The 17815-nt window shown below is 40.1% G+C and overlaps 1 protein-coding gene and 1 long non-coding RNA gene across 3 annotated transcripts; one reads left to right on the forward strand and one right to left on the reverse strand.

Annotated features, from left to right (window-relative positions):
* The first annotated feature begins 1254 nt into the window (after positions 1-1254).
* On the forward strand, positions 1255-9916 carry arsh (arylsulfatase H). Of its 2 annotated transcripts, none has more exons than XM_018671962.2 (11): positions 1255-1325; positions 2660-2815; positions 2902-3023; positions 3167-3289; positions 4238-4440; positions 5735-5955; positions 6613-6749; positions 7001-7138; positions 7264-7423; positions 8008-8129; positions 8512-9916. In XM_018671962.2, the coding sequence occupies exons 1-11, from the start codon at positions 1321-1323 to the stop codon at positions 8919-8921; spliced, it is 1797 nt and encodes a 598-aa protein (XP_018527478.1). In that variant the 5' UTR covers positions 1255-1320; the 3' UTR covers positions 8922-9916. The 2 variants fall into 2 exon arrangements, with proteins under 2 accessions (XP_018527478.1, XP_050926548.1); XM_051070591.1 differs by having other exon boundaries at positions 1297-1318.
* On the reverse strand, positions 6588-17760 carry LOC108880444 (uncharacterized). Its single transcript, XR_007813241.1, has 5 exons — positions 17657-17760; positions 16864-16975; positions 12054-12144; positions 10854-11043; positions 6588-6724 (listed from the first exon to the last, which is right to left on the reverse strand). It is a non-coding gene; the product is annotated as an uncharacterized LOC108880444 (long non-coding RNA).
* Positions 17761-17815: the final 55 nt, after the last annotated feature.

Here is a 17815-nt window from a genome sequence, read left to right on the forward strand (position 1 = left end):
TTAGTGGCTTCAAGGTGTTAAAAGGTCAGTAAAGTTTAGGGAGAACAAAAAACAAACCGGCCCCATGAAACATGACCTGAAATGCTTGATATGATAGGTATTTATTCAAGGGAACTTTGAATGATTTATGGTGACAGGTCCATAAAGATACACCTGAGGCTCTCACAAGTCAAATGTGGGAACCTGCGTAGGCTTCCCTTGCCAAACGAATGCGCACAGAATTCCTGTCCATGTGCTCATATTAATTTCATACCCACCACCCCCAACAGTAAACCATTTAATTAAACCCAGCATTCAACAATGGAGCCAATTTGATTCCAGATAAGTCAAACTGAATTATCTTTTATGGCTGAAACAGTAAAGCTAAGCTCTTGTTGGTGTGTGTGCAATAAACTGACTCATAAAAATACCAGATGTAAAGGAAACATTCAGAGAATTTACTGAAGTAAAGGTGTGTACTGTATACCTCTGTGTAGAAGTATTTCATAACAAGTAAAAGTTGTATTGTCTCAAAGTGTCAAGTTATTGGTTTACTGTGATATGACAGCAGATGTTTAATGTTTTAGCCAGTCTTAGCATCATCTACAGTAGGTCAGCCTATTATTTCTGTACAGTTAAGCTGTTTAAACCAGTGGTTTCCAACTTTTCCAGGAACTTCCACAGGGTCACAAGATAAATCTAGGGAGAGAGGGAATAAAACAAACAAAAAATATTACTGCAATGCAAGCTTTTGTTCAGTTTTTTCTGCCTCGTTGCTTTTTTTCTTTAAGAGTTTTAACGCTGGAATTATTAAAATGATCAAATATCAGAGGGAAAACGACTTTGCAGGCAGATTTCTCACAAACAAGTTGTGACAAAGGATTGTGGTTACGTATTGCCTGACTGTAGAGGGGCACGAGAAGAAAGGTTGAAAATCAGTGATTTAAACAAGCAATTCACAATCCTGTATTATAAATGTAAACCACCTTTAACTAAAATGTGGTGGAGTAAAGTAAATCTGCACAAAATGGAAATCTGAGTTAGGTAAAAATTCACCAAAACTTTGCTTAAGTGAGTAAATGGATCTTGTTACTTCCCACTGTCCAGAACATTTTATAAAACACGATAAAATGTCCTGAAGAGTGCATGATGTGGATAAACGCCTTTCCCCAACGCTGTAACATTTTTTTAAGTGCGCATTTAATCCACACCTTAAGGCAAATGTGGTTGTGCGCTAATAAGCCTGTCAGTACTGTTGAGTCAGGGAGGCGGGTTCAGTGGCGTCAGAGTAGGAAACGTGTGATATTCCTGCAGTTTTATGAATCAGTGCATTGTGCAGGTATGAGGTAAGTCGATGTGATTTGCCTTTTGTTTTTTAAAACTGCACATGCATTGTCTTCTGCCTCAATTACGGTAAATTCTGCTAAATTAACTAAAACTTTGGACGTAAAGCTAAGTGTTGCGTCCATCTGAGGTCGACGGTTTTTCCCTCCTGACGATGCAGACCTTGCATGATTAAATCAAAGCAGCAACTAATGATCAAGCCTATTCGAAATTAATCACATTAATTCAATCTGAGTTATTTGTCGGATTAATGGGTTAGTTCTTTAATTGTCAAATGCGTATAAGCTAACAACACACAACTATAATCGTTCACATCACTTCATTTAACATTCACAGTGCTGGAAAAAGAAAGCGAACTGTTGATTGAATAACTGGTCGACCCTGCTTTGGCAGCGATAAGGTCAAACAAGCACTTCAGACAGCTGTGGATCATACCTGTACACAACTCCCTCTTCCTGCAGAACTGCCTAAGCTCAGACATATTCCTACGATGTCCGGTGTGAGCTGCTCTCTTGAGGTCTGTCTATGTTCAAACAAACAGTTCAACTTAAGTTTCATCAGTCCACCAAATATTATCCCTGCAATACTGTGGAGTGGCAGTGTGCTCTTTGGCAAAGAGCAGCAGCAGCTTACTCCGTGATGACACCATGCTCAACCACGATTGATGGTAGATTCATAAACAGAGACGTTAACCAGCTCCAATGATTCCTTTAAGCCTTCACTGAACATTCGGTGTTATGCCTTTGGACAACACAGACTGTTACGGGTCCCCTCTTCTAGGGAGACTAGACATAAAACTAAATGGCCCATTTTGTGGAAGTTGTGTGGGCTTATGAATAGTCAGAGCAGCTCTGACCATCACCTCAGATCTGGTTTCATTGACTGGACTCCAGTAAGCTTTTGTCGATGTCATTAGTTTAGGGGTTCACATGTAATTTCCAACCTCCACTGTCAACGTTTGAATGATATCTTCAATATGGACAATACAATTATTTGTGTGTTATTAGTTCAGATTATGTTTGTTCATAACTGTAACTTAGATGAAGATCTGGCCACATTTTAACAAATTCATACATAAATGCAGGTAATTTCAAAGGCACTCACCTATTTTTTTTTGTTTGTTTGTTTTGTTTGTTTTTGGTCAGAAAAAATTGCTCATCACAATTTCCTAGAGTCTAAAGTGAAAACTGATATTTTGTTTGACCAATCAAACCAAGTCAGTGTCCCGTTTATCAATCAATCAATCAATCAGCCACTTATTTCAGCACTAGATGGTTTCTTTAATTTTCTTTCAGGTCAAACAAAAGTGAATCACTTTCAATTATTTTACCTCAAGGTCCCCCCAGGTGGCACCTCTTCTTCTATCCCTGCTCCTGGCAGCAGGAACTGATGTCACGGGGGAAGAGGTGGACAGGAAGCCCAACATTATCCTGATGATGGTGGACGACCTGGGTATCGGTGATATAGGGTGCTATGGTAATGATACCATCAGGTAAGACAAACAAATGTGTTGTCAATCTGATTGTATGTGTGCGTGTGCATGCTCTCGTCCTCCTCCTCTCTTCCTTCTTCCTATAGGACTCCTAACATAGACAGACTGGCTTCAGAAGGGGTGAAGCTGACTCAGCACATTGCAGCTGCTCCTCTCTGCACTCCAAGCCGGGCTGCTTTCATGACAGGGCGTTATGCACTCCGATCAGGTGACGGATACTCTAGAACTTATTCAGCCAGTGCGAATAGGGTCATCCTGGTGGTCAAGTTTGCACAGCGATGTCTGTGTCAAACACAGTATGATCCACATTTGGTTGTTCATTTTACTTTTGCACTCGTGTCTGTTGAGTAGGAATGGGGAGCATGGGCCGTGTGCAGGTGCTGCTTTTTCTTGGAGGTTCGGGGGGCCTTCCAGCAAGTGAGAACACCTTCGCTAAGAGGCTACAGCAACAAGGATACACCACTGGCCTCGTGGGTGAGATAAAGTAGTGTGAGCATCTCTTCACTGGTCCTCAGTGTAGAATTTCTCCTGACCCTTCCTAGGCAAGAGAGGAAGGAGAGTTATATGGAGTTATGGACATTTCAGCAGGTCAGACATTTGCCATCATGTACAGCTAGAAGATTGGTCAGCTATACAGAGGAGCATTTGCATATTTACACACAGCTATGTGTATGTATACAGAATATAGAGTGTGGCTCTGTCTGTACTCAGGCTCTTCTTGATCTTCTGCCTGAGTGAAGGTGCATCATCATTTTCACACTTTGCAGGCATTGGCAACAAACAAAAAACATATGGTTAGGTGGAAGAAAGATGCCTGCGTGTTTATAGGAATGCAGAAAATTACATTTCACTTAGCTGTCTGGTATGACCTTAAGTGTAACAGAATATCAGCAGACCTGTGATTCTGTAACTTCTTCAACTGTGTACAGTTAAAAGCTTTACATTACAAAGGCATTGCATGTAGCCATAAAAATACTGCTGATAAAACTTGGCAAACTCTTATCATAACTGTTGTATAAATATAAAATCACAGGATAAAAAAGGCCAGTGTCTATTGTGTATGAGCTTGCTGCTGATTTGTTCTGATGTAAAGGCTATTACTTTGACCTTTTGCAAGTGTGAGAGGTCAGGGGTAAAGCAAACCTGTCGCATTTGAGGCAGGATTGGCCTGGAGGTGTCCCAACCTTGACACCCCTTGCTCCCCCAACCCCGGATCTGTGACTGTGTTCCTCTGTGTAGTCTCTTCTATGTCTCTTTATCTTTGGTCTTCTTTTTTCTTTGATGATTATGATAATGATAATAGTAATACTGAAGAAATATAACAGTTTTGCAAAGTGAAAAGATAACATGCATCCATATTCCTGTCTCTAGTCTTTGTTTTTATGTCTAGCACGTCATCTTCCTCTCTCTGTCTCTCTGCAGGTAAGTGGCACTTGGGTGTGAACTGTGAACACAGGGGGGATCACTGTCATCACCCGAACCAGCACGGTTTCAGCTACTTCTACGGCCTGCCATTTACCCTGTTCAATGACTGTGTGCCTGGAGAGGGCAGTGATATCCTGGCAGACCTCCAGCACACACTCCGAAATCTCACCATCATTCTTGGAGTTGGACTTTTCACATTGGTAAGGGTGAATTTGTGTCAGTTGAGCTTTTACTTTCCTTAGAAAAGGAAAATAAAAATACGATAATTTAGAAATCATCATTTCAATCATCATTTCCTAAGAAATCATCATATGAAAGTGAACATTTCCTTAGAAAGTATTGCATAAAGTTGGATCTGAAAAAGACACATAAATAATTTGAGAAAAAGATGGCTGATCTAGAAAACAAAAATTAGAACAAAAACACACAAAACTGAGAGATACATCTGGGTTGCCAGACAACGAGGAAGAAATTAGAAAACAAAGAGTTGCTGTGCTGTTCACCCCTAAGCAAAATAACTAATGTGTAATCACTTAGACATGAGACTCAGGGCTGGAAAAAAAAGATTGGGAACAGAAGCTGCAATTGTGAAGCTCACAGTCACGTCAGCCAGAAACCTGTTTTAGGGGAAAGCAAAAGTAATGTTGAAACTGAAATTTGGTGAGGACCTGGAGACTGTAACTAAGACAAATGGGAACCAGCTGTGACACAGGTAGAGCAAGCAAGAAAGCTTGAAACAAGCATTTGTTCTAAAGAGGGGGAAATAAATGAGTACAAAATAAAGACCTACAACAATTCAGAGTGGCCTGCAGGGAGAGAGGAGTCTATAAAACCACTTTCAGATCTAAGTTTAAATACTACACAAAGGACACAATGTACTACTTGTTTTAAGTGGTGAAAAGACAGTAATTACTTTGGCAGTGGTTTGTGATATCATCTAGTGGCAAAATCATGGAACTGCAACAGAATCCACGGCCAAGTCAGACAGTAATGTGAGATGTTGTGTTACATGTCCAGTGCAATACAGTCAAACAGCCCTGCAATAAATTACATCATTGTGGAGATGATGTTACATAAGGGTTGAGATAGTCAGAGAAATTTGAATTCAACTGTGGGTGATTTTATTAGGTTTTAATTTGTGCTAGTGTTGTGTTAGACTGCATTATGATTTAATTTGTTCCCTCCCTAGTGTGTGTATATGCATATACTGTGCATGTATACATATATATCAAAAAGAACTAAAATTCAAAACCCTGTCTGTGGAGGAAAAAAAGAAGCAGGGAGTTTTATGGCCCTGTTGATTTTTAAAGCAAAAGCTATAGCACTGGATATTTCACAGGTCAGCGATAGAAGATTAGGATTGTATATTGAGAAGCAACCCACATTACCTATTGACTTTTCCAGTACTATTTCTTAACTTCTGTTTATTATATTTTGGTTGTTCTTGTATGACAGTGGTTTCATTTTATGTGTGGACGTATTATGTAATTTCAGGTTTGTGTCCATGTGTGTGGCCTCCTTGAAGTCAGCCTGTGGCTCCTGGTAGCACTTTTCTTTCTCAGTATCCTAGCAACGGCTGTGTGGTATGTGCCCTTTAAACTCCTGCCAACCTGGAACTGCATCATCATGAGGAACCAAGAAGTGGTCGAACAGCCAATGGTGGTGGAGACTCTGCCCCAGAGGTTGCTGGGAGAAGCACAAAATTTTATTAAGAGGTGGGAACGCACCAGCAAAATAACATTTCCTTCTTTAAAACAAATCTTCTGAGGGAAAGAAATGACATCAAAGCTGTGAAGTCCTCTGGGTAGTGTGAACAGTGGTTTGATTACTGACTAGGCTTCACCAGAACAGACTCTGTACTGATTTCTGTGCTAAAGAAATAGACTTTAGGTTTCAAAAAGGCAACTTAAAGAATTAGACTGGGGTTAGTCTATATTTTTCTTTGTCAACAAATTCCATAAAAAGACCAACCTCTTCATCCTGTTTATGGCACTCAGCCCAAAGCCTCTTTGTTTCTACTGAAGACATAAATCTTTAAAAAGAAAACATATTGTTCCATTTCTAAGTCATTTCCTAAAACACCTGGGCATTGTACTATTTTCAGCTGTAGATAAATACATGTGGTGTGCTAGCAAGTGTTTATTGCACCAGGATAGTGTATGTGGATTTGACTCAGACTACAGTTCCCATGTGTATTCTTATGAAGAAACACATCAATATGTGGTTCATTGGCACTGTAGGATTTATTGACAGTAAGAAAAATAGTGTTGCCTCATCCTTTATCATACTTGACATGAAACATCATAATTGCTAAAATTTAAAATGGTACTTGCACCTGAGGAGATCTTCTCACTTTACATCTTCCTCCACAGGAATGTTGATCATCCATTCCTCCTCTTCTTCTCATTGGCCCACATCCACACTCCGCTCTTCAAAACCCCTGCCTTTGCTGGCAAAAGTCGCCATGGTCGCTACGGTGACAACCTAGAAGAAGTGGACTGGATCATTGGTGAGTCAGGGCTGTAAAGTGAATGGGTTAATACTAGCATGCATTGTTAAACATTATATAGTGATAGTTAATTGTTGCAGTAGGCTATCAACTATGGAGAAGCTTTCCACTCAGGTGTTGATACAGCCTTGTCAGTGGAGTCCCTATGTTTCTGTTGCAACAGTTCTGTTGATGTGGTATCTCTCATGATGAGTATTATAGACCTCCCAATCTTCTCTGTTGTACCTCTAATGCTATATTATGTTTTCTAGGTAAACTGACAGAGACGGTGGACTCCCTCGGCCTAGCCAACAATACTCTGATATACTTTACATCAGACCATGGTGGACACCTAGAGGATGCTGACTCGATAATTGGCCAGAAAGGAGGCTGGAACAGCATCTATAAAGGTAGATGATGTCAAACATTCAGATGTTTCTGTTTATTTATATTTGAAATCAAAATTGTATTTTTCAATGTATTTATTGCAAAAAGATTTGTGTTTTGTCATTTCTCTTGAATTTCTCACCTCTAGGTGGGAAGGCTATGGGGGGCTGGGAGGGCGGGATAAGAGTGCCTGGTATTTTCCGCTGGCCTGGCAGACTGGCACCTGGGAGAGTAGTAGATGAACCCACCAGTCTTATGGACCTGTACCCCACACTGAAGTATTTAGGCAAGGACACACTACCAGACAGGTAGATGCTGGCTGATATGGGTGATTTAACTGTACTGTGTGCACTCTGGTTCACTGAGTCTTATTTGTTTACTCACTTTTTTCTTGGGAAGGCTAAAAAGCTTTTGTGCAGTATTTGACAAATACAATGGTGCACCAAACCATAATACAGAGTTACAAAAACGGAAGAAAAAAATGTGTAATTACTCTTTAACTTGAGCATAATAATTCAAGTGTTTTGAGCCAGATGATTACAGCGTAGAGCCAAACCTCATTATCTGTAAACAACCATGTCTTTTGTTTTGGATCCTGCTGTATGGACACTAATTTAGCAGGCATTGTCGGTGATGATGTGGTAAACAGGACTTGAATTTTGTTTTGTCATTTAGACAAAAGAAAATCTGTTACTTATTTTATTACAAATTAACTTTACATAACAAGCTGGTCTTCTTGTATTTCTAACATAATTATTCATCTTTATATGGGATTTAAATAATTTTAATCTAATCTCTTCGGCATGTAGCACTGAGTTCATGCTGTTCTTTGATTTTAAGGCAATCTGTATGTCAAACCTTTCCCCTCTACCTCTCTGTACCTTACTCCCAGACATTTAGATGGCTATAACCTCATGCCGCTGCTGGAGGGGACAGTAGAACGATCAGAGCATGAGTTCATGTTCCACTACTGTGGTGTCTACCTGAATGCAGTTCGCTGGCACCCACCTGGCAGTAAGTTCACACATGCTGTCGAACCAACCAACCAACCAACCAAATCACCTGGCAGACAAATATGTTTGACTGTCATAATGTGTGATTACTTATTCTGCAGATAAGGCCATGTCGGATAGTGTGACTTTAGCTGTAAACCAGAAAACAAGCTGTACTGTAGCTTTCAACTTTCACAAATCGAGGTCAGAATATACCCCAAAACAAGCTGATGCCCTATGTAACAAAATTTGACAAATTGAATAAGACAAAATACACACCCTTTGACTTGCTTGCTAGTGTAGTCATACTGTAAATGAGAAATAAGAATTAGGATTTTGTTGTGCTTTATTGTGTATTAGTATATACTGGATACATGTGTTCCCTGGTCTGTGTTTTCATCCAGGTGACTCTGTCTTCAAGGTGCACTTTTTCACTCCCAACTTTTCTCCCCCGGGAGCTGGTGGATGCTATGACACTAAGGTCTGTCTGTGTCACGGGGAATATGTAACGCACCACAATCCGCCGCTGGTCTATGACATTTTCCACGACCCCTCAGAGTCCCGCCCACTGACCCCTGATACTGAGCCGCGATTTGCTGAAATCCTTGAACAGACTGCCAAAGCTGTGGAAAGGCATCAAAGTACCCTCACAAACAAACAGGTGTCTGATGGTACTCCTCCACAAGCCAACACAGACGCACCCAGCGTTCAAAGCCAGATGACGTGGGAGAAGATTCTGTGGAGACCCTGGCTTCAGCCCTGCTGTGGGACCTTCCCATTCTGTGGCTGTAAAGAGGAGGCACCACACATTTAGGAGAAAAATACGCCTCAACAGTTTGATCTTGGTGAAGCTCCTCTGGAATCTACAGCAAGGTTGCCAAATAAGATAATACTGTACTTTTTATCATTCAGGGTGCATTCAGGTGCTTTCACCATTCCAAGTACTCAGAGTGTTTCAAAGCTGTGAGATGAACTACAGATTTGGTGTAAAAGCTGTCCTAGCAGACATTTTTGGATATCCAAATAGAAATGACTTGTTCTTGTTTTTGGGTAGACTAGGCAGAGCTTAGTGCATTGCTGCCTCCTACTGGTGCTTCAATATCATCGCTCCTTTTGCCATCTGAGATCTATATCTTATGATATAGATCTGTTGTTCTGAAGAAGAGATTTATTTCCCCAGCTCTCTTGTTTTGAAGCTCTCTATCATCCAGCAGTGTTCTAATGGAAAACCTTTTAATTCCTTGGTTGCCTAATGTCATGAATAACATCCTCCTTTCCTCAGCACAGAGTGGCCAATTCATCAAGACATGCTGTACAGACTCCACAGTTGCCGTCTCTATGCTTCCCAACTAGCACTAGCCCACTTGCTAGGCCACAATGTCCCAACCTTAGTCTTGTGAATTTGAGCTAATCTCTTCTAGGAATATTCACTGTTGCCAGATTTAACCAATGGCTGGATGTTATATAGCTTTCCTCTTCCCACTCTTGCTGCGATTGATGAACCAGATTCTCATTGATGATGCTGCACCAAACAGCGCATGTACGCCTACACCTATCTCTGCCTAAACTTGCCTTAGCTACCCTATCTGCCACCTCAGTGAAGACACTACTTGCATTGAGAAGCTTTAATCTAAAATTTAAAACAATTGTACAATGCAATTAATTTTATCCTGACAGTGAAAATGAATCAAAGGTCGTATTGTGGTTAGTGTATTATCTGAGTCAAAGATAAATCTTGATGCTCATGAAGGGAAGTCTGTTGTTTATATGTGTCATTCATTAAATGAAGGACTCTGTTCAACTGGTGCTCCTTTTTTATGAAAAATGTCAACCTTTTGGTTTCTGTACCTGCTTTCAAACTTACAGTGAGATTATTGTAATATCTGTGAAGGCCCTCTCTTTCTTCAATGTATCTAATGCAGTTAGACATTTCACTTAAGTAGGACTGAAAATGAAGGTAAAATTGCTCAAGGTAGGTAGGTTATAGTGTGAGCCATTAGGGGGCAGAGTCAGACTATGTTTGGGAAGATAGATAGCTGTACTCTGTTAGAGAGCAAGCGAGGGATGAGGAGTGTGGAGGGTGAGATTTCAGTTCTGTCACTGGGGGCTATAGTGCTGTGTGGTATTAATTTTGCAGAACTATCAGTACTATGCATATTTTCAATGCAAAATAAATAAGATACAGTCTTAGGAACAGAGAATGCATAAACACTATGTAAAGTACCAGTACATAACATTTACACATTGCTTTAAAATAGTATAATATTGCATCAGTAATAAGATGCAGAAATCGACTCCCTTGTTTTTTTCTGTAGTTCTAGTGATCAGAAAAATACCTCAGTAACATTTTTTTTTCCCTTTCATCCTTCATCCTCCATCAGTCCTGCTCTATTTTCTTCATGACTTCCTGCTATCCCTTCCTCTTCTTAGATATCCACTAAATTCTCACCTGTTACTTCTTAAGACATCCTATTTATCTTTATCATTGTGGTGATATAATAATGCTTTTTGATCTTGCAAAAGGAATCATCTTTTCAATTACCACCCTTCTTTAAGATCAGAGCACAGTGTCAGCTGCTCAAGGACACTAAAGCAGGCTGGATGTTGGCAAGCAGGGTGTCCTTCTTTGACCACAAGGACACCCTCTGGGCCTACAGATCTTCAGTAATAAAAGACTTTAAAGACTGCATGAAGTTCCACATCACCCATATCATCATCATTCATTATTATCATCATCAACACTTACACTGTCTCCCTCCAGGCTGGCTGGCTGTCAAACATCAAAGTTTGCCACAGCGGTAGCCTGTAATTGCTCTCCTTCCTTCCCTCCTCTCTGTTTCCTCTTCCTCCATCTCCCCAAACTGCTGTCTTCATCTCCTCCTCTTTGTTATACTCCTCCCTTCTTCATCCTCCCCCTCCAGAAACTCCACTCACATCTGCAAGTGAGGAGGGAAATTTCATCACCATCATCATCATCACTGTAATCATTGGCATCACAGTCGTATTTACTTCTCTCCCCCCAGCAGAGACCCGTATATCAACAATTCAGCAAGTTCATCACAGTGGCCACTCCATTATATCTAAAACAGTAAATCATGCAGTCAACCATACATAATGACATTTGGCTGTACGTCAAAGTTAATGATGGCTGGTGGGATAGAATGTTACTGGCTGTACATCATGCCACACACACATGTACCCATGTGCACTCATAACCACATAGAAACGTGTGTGCAAAAGCATAAATGCACACACGTTTGCACACGCGCACACCGTATATCATGTTGTTTTGAACAGATCAGTGGTTTTCTGTAAAGGTCAGTGTTTCAGGAGATGCCATAAAACATTTTTATAATCCTCTGTTTGACACACAGACACATACAGCTTGAAAAGATGGGAATATTGCATGGTGGTTTAAAAACTAGAAATAGCTCTCCTTTATTAAGCATGTTCCATTACATAAACACAAATAGCTAAGGAACTGTTGTTGCATTGTTTTTTTGTTTTTGTTTTTTGTTTTTTTTTAGTTATGGGGTAGTGTCTATACTTTGGATGATGCTGAGAATAGAGGTTATTATAGACCAGACTGTATTTTAAATGAACAACGTCAGCCCTCTGCAGCAGGATATCTTTGTTGTGGAAAATCTGTTTTCCATCTTTGCAATTAGCTTTCACTGCCTCTCAAACATATTGACAATGTCAAACCTAGAAAATGTTTGTTGTGTTCAACATTTTAAGTTTGAATTATAAAAATAATTCTGATACTGACCATAAAATACAAGCACACCCTGCAATTGTTCTAAATGTCTAAAATCTGATTTTTGGCCGTATAAATTATACGCACAGTCACATGGTGGAAGATTTAGGCCACTAAAAGAGGTTGTACATTCTTGTATCTGATCATAACTGAAAATACTCAAATGGTGAAACATTACTTTAAACTCACCTAACTCACAGCATTTCCACCGCAGACCACATCCCGTGCCTGCTTTATCCCCAGTGGTCTCAGTGTGAGCAGCGGCTTGTTGACTGTGAAACTGCAGGAAAGAAAGAAAATCTATTTATATACATGCAAATCAGGGCAAAGTCTCTGTGGCCATAGCCATAGCCATATTACTGTTCTGTTCGGCTGAGATTTTGTTAAAAACACAACTGACCTCTGTGGTAAAGTTGTCACATACCATTACAGTCTACAGCCCGTGCCCAGTGCAGTGTGCCCTCTTTGCCCTCCTATGCCTTTTATTATTTGCTCAAAATTAATGCTAACATTGTCTGCAGCGGGTTGAGAGGCCTGGGGCCACATGACCAGGGAACTAAATAAAACATACACAGAGCTATCTTAAAAAGATGATATGTTCATGAGTAATCAGGGAAAAAGTTGAAATTTCACAGTTGCAGATTTTCATTCATTTCACAAGCATTCTACATCTGACCATTATTTACCTCTCCAACTTTCTAGACCAGTCTAAGAAGACAACCAGTGTTGCTCCAGTCAGTGTCAATATGTTTGCCCATCTATCGGTTTTTATTTCTGGTTAATGTATGTTCTTATTTCGGGAAAAGAAAAATCAGCAGAAAATCTCTGCGGCTTGTTAGCTGCCCGCTGCATTGTTCTGTTTTGTTCAGATGTGGTCTCACCTACCACAATAGATTGCTGTGGCAAAGCAGTGATTACACACCATTACAACACTATTACATTAGGAGGCACGGCAAATGAATGAGTGTGATGGAGAGAGAGGGAGGAAGAGAAAGAGAGAGAGTCTGTCAGGTTTGTCAATGAATGAGGCTTTTAGAGAACAGGACAGAGGTGTTTATGCTGCCATTAGTGCAGATTCGATTTGTGCACGTGTCTTCATTTGTAAGGACACAGTACAGAGGAGAATGTATTTGCGTATATAGCTGTGTGCTTCTTCATATCATAAATGTCAGTGCAGCAGAGGCAGATATTAGTGAATGTATTAGATTATATGTGTGCGTGTTTTCAGCAGCACTGGGCAGAATTGTTACCGTGTGAGATCCAGCTCCAGGGGATGAAATACAGTCTCTGCTGGGGAACGTTCACTATACGCGCACACACACGCACACACACATTCACTAACTCTAAATGACTCTAAGCCTTTTTCAATCTCTGCATGCCTGTACTCTGCCCTTGTATCTAAATGTAGATCTTTTTCTTATCCCAGAGACCCGCGGGGGGAGTGGTACTGTACCAGACCATGGTGGGTTTTCGTGTATGTGTGTGATCAGTGTGGTACAGTGTCTGTGGTTTAAGTATATGTCGTGTTGCGTGCCATATGGTCAAAATTACCCCTCACAGGGGACAAGGCTCCAGGCAGGGCATTTGGACTGAGACGTCAGCACTCACACAAAACCTCACATAAACACTCTGGCATACACACACACACGTACATTTCTGTGCACACATGACCAAACCACACACATTTTCTCACTAATGTGATCTATTGGTCACTTTCAGTCATCAGTACTCTTGTGCAGTGCACACACACACACAAATAACTCTTGCACAGTTACGATCAAACAGACGCATTGCCCCCTGCAAGCTTTAACATTCAGCCCCTCTTAGGTGACAGGAAGTGTTTATGGAGGTGGGGTGTTTGATGAAGAACAGATAGCTAAATAACTAGGCTAATGGGTCAATAGTAGCATTACACTCACACTCACGCACACACACACACACAATATGCTTAACCTCTCTTCACATCTCCATGCCTCTTAAAATGACAGAATTTGGCTCCATCGCTCCCATCTGTTCTTCAGTTTTGCACTCCAGAGCAACAGCTCTCTTTTTTTTGTTTGGTTGCAGAGGCAGGCTTTGACTCAGGAGCAAGAAAGAGAACAACTGCAGCAATATGCTAAATTACCCCCGGTTACAAAGATGCATGTGTAATTTGGGAGAATTACAGGTTTTCAGAGCGTGACCCACTCCCACATCTGACACCTCAACCCACATACACACAAACACAACACACACATACAGCATCAGTCTGTTTCAACTCGGACTGCAGATGTCACAGTGGTGTCAGTCACTGTGTGTGACAGGCTTCCTGAAAGCTACATGTATGGCATGCATATGCTCACTCATCGAAGTTGGTGGTTGCAAAACCACTGAATAGGATGCAACCGTTTTTGTGTTTGCATTTTATTGTCCCAGACATCCTTTGTTGAGGCAAGTCATTCAGTTTAGTCTGACATAAATTAGGTCAAAAAAAACCACGTGATTGCTGGGACTCTCAGGATCACTGACTGCCATCATGTTCTTATAAAAACACAAAAATTTATTTTTCACAATGACACAATGATCAACTATTTTTTAGTTTTATAATCTGGATGAAAACTAAATCTTTCTGCTTCCATGTTTGAAAGCTCAAGGGAGAGAGCAGAATGAGATTACTGACCCACCCCACCACCTAGGGAATTTCATTCCAGGAAATATGTACAGTAATACTCTACAATGTGTGATACTAATTATTATTAAGGAAATTCTGTTAACACTTACGGCACACAAGCTTACTTACAGAAGACAGAATAAATTTTAATTATAGAAATTAAACAAAGAGGAGGAAGTAGCTGCAGGAGAGCAAAAAGAAAACATTAGCATTTCAAAGTAATCTAATCTAAGAATCTATTAGATGTTAAATTTGGGGTAGTAAACAATTTGTTATCACAAAAATACACATTTTTTAATATCATATCACAGGGAGACCCTTCCCCTTTTCCCCCATATTTCCTCTATGACTCATCACGACGGGGTCTAGGTTGGTGAAGAGCAGAGGGAATAGGACGCAGAGAAGAAATGAATAATGGAAAAATGGTGTGATGGTCAGTGAAGGAGGGAGGGGTGATGTGTGATGGAATGGATGATAGCAGGAATAGAGGAGGGAGAATGGAGGCACAGCAATAGGACAAGAGCTTGAGGTGTGACCAACAAGATACAGACTGGCTGATGACAAATTGAACAAAAACTGACTTTTTTCCCCCTCATGGAAGGGTTTAAGGGGAGAGCAAGAGGTTGAAGGGTGGAACAAAAAGCAAAATTATTCTTGAAGAATGTCATACTGTCTAATTTGAGAGAGAGACTGGCAGTGAGATGAACTGAGAGGAACACTCATACAATAATGATTGGGGAAAGAAATCATAGGAAACAGACTGAAGCAGGGATGAGAGAAAGAAAATAATTGCAGGACACTGATCAAAACCTTAAGGATCTCACTCTAGGGGTGGAGAATAGAAAGTCTATAGAGAAGTGCCATGGTAGCAGAAAAAAAGTGGTACTTTTGGAGAGGTAGACTAAGAAAGTCTATCTCTTCAAGAGTACTTCAGCTCTACCACAAAAAAGGAACAATGAAGAAAGAGAAGCATATAGGGAGGCAAGAGGAAGTGCAAGGATGAGGAGAGAGAGGCAGGACTCCTATCTAAAATTAAAAACCATAAAATAGATTCACTTTATAGAAGGGTGAAAAGTATATGGATACCCACATCTTCACATCTTTCAGTACTATAGTTCTAATGGTTTGATGTTAAGTTACTAAGCACATTTACTCAATTACTGTCCTGAGTTAAATATTGTACATTTTACTCCACTAAATTTATTTGCCAAATTACTATGCAGATTCAAATTAACGATACAAAATATGATCAACAAATAAATTATGATCGTTATAGGACAAGACTATATTGATCCCTAGGGGGAAACCCCATGTAAATTTACTGGCAATTTTCCTCAAACAAATGTACTGACCCTTTGTAAGTAAATCTCACTCTGACTACTTTTGTATCCAATTACAAAACCCCATAAAGTGCTTGGTATTTCAGGATTATTTAACTAACTTTTCTTTATTTGATTTCAAGAAATGTTTAAGAAATATTTAAATTATACTTCGTCTATCTATAGGTACTCTACAGCACTATTACAATTTGATTTGTTGCTTTTTTAACATTGGCTACTTTTTAGTCAACAGGATTGTCTTACTAGAAGTCTTCTACAAAACATGAAATAACATGTTTTATTACAACAACTTATTATTTTTTTTCTCTAACACTGGTGCACGAGGTAGTTGCTTAGAGGGCAACAAATACAGTCAGGTTGGCATTAAAACATTCCGAAATCAGTGCTGCCAACAGTACTGTCAAAAAGATTTTAACAACTTCATTCAATGCTCAGTCTGACTAAACAACATTTTCAAACAAGACATGTAACCTTTCTGATGTGTTCAATCTCTTAAGGCCTTGAAGGTACCATTTAGAGATAAAATGCCCAGTGAAATGCCCAGAGGTACCATTTTAAAGATGCAATAACTTTGTAAGCAACGTACAATGAGTGAAATCTCAACACATCACTTTCTTTTAGGTCTTTTAAAGGGAACTCCTGTAACAGCTGTATGTAAAAATTCACAACGTGTTATTACGTTCACCTGTAACGTTTCTACATGCCAGGTTGGTAACCACTGCCTATAACAGAACATACACACATGCATACAAAATCGTCTCAGGCCCAACATCTGAAACAGGGCACTTCTTCTTTAGCCAGTTTTTCCTATACAAGCCCACAAATATTATACAAACTGCAAGTTAAACACAATGAGTTTCAGAACTTGCAGGAACATTTACGCTAGACGTTTGCTGTGTGAACACTGGACTTTAGGAGACATCTTGAGGATATCAAGCTCAACAAAGAACTTCTGAAACACGTCAATATATATTTTCAATTCTGCCACTCATTTACAGTCATCAAGAACCTGTTTTTCCATCGATGATGATCTACACACAGACAAGGGTATGGCCTTCTTATGCTGCATTTCCACAGATCTTCGAGACATGATGAGTCCTTTTGATGGTTTCTTTGGCATCCTGTCAAAAACATGACACATGAATCAGTGCTCAGAAGGCAGTACACTACACATATTCATCCTTAGAAGTTCCTGCATATTCAACAGGTGATTTACTGGGTTGAAATAGTCAATTAATACAGTCTTCACATAAATAATGCAATAGAAGTAACATGCTCAGAGCAAGCAATTAGTAAAATACTGGTATTTATAATTGCTACTGGTATAAGTATTTAGGCAACCATTGGTTTTTAGTATATTTACATAAAGACTGATCTCTCCAGACTCTCCAAGGAACTCTATCAAGCAGCAGATGACGGCATCTCTTCTACCTTCAACATATTACAAGTAAATAGAAATGAATTTATGGTAGAGTAATATGTAACTGCATAACACAAACAGAAACCGAATGTTAGCCATTAGCAATGGAATTCTGTAACAGCAGCTAGCAAGTCGTACAATTTGGAGTTAAACCGTTGTGAAGTATATTGTATTAGCAGCCAAGTAAGGTGAGAAGGCAAGTGAGGCGGATTGGCAACAAAACCTGTCCACACAAATTAGCTGCGTAAGCAGCAGCACGTGTGCTGGCTAGCTAGCAGGGTGAACTTATCAGCTAATGCCAACGTTAAGAATTCGGTACTCAAACACTGGCTTCTGCTGACGAGACAGCAGAAATGTAAAGTTAACTAAGCATTCCACCTACCCTTGTAGCTTCCGAATCCGTTAATTATTCAACAAATGAGCGGCGAAACCTGTTTTCCAGGGTCAAGTTCTATTGCCTCAGTGAGTCTCGAGGGGGGGAAACGCGCAAACTCTCCTCTGACGTCACTCGTTGAGCATGCACAAGGTTGCCAGGTTCACT

This window comes from Lates calcarifer, linkage group LG1 (genome assembly GCF_001640805.2).
Source record: "Lates calcarifer isolate ASB-BC8 linkage group LG1, TLL_Latcal_v3, whole genome shotgun sequence".
NCBI lineage: Eukaryota > Metazoa > Chordata > Actinopteri > Centropomidae > Lates > Lates calcarifer.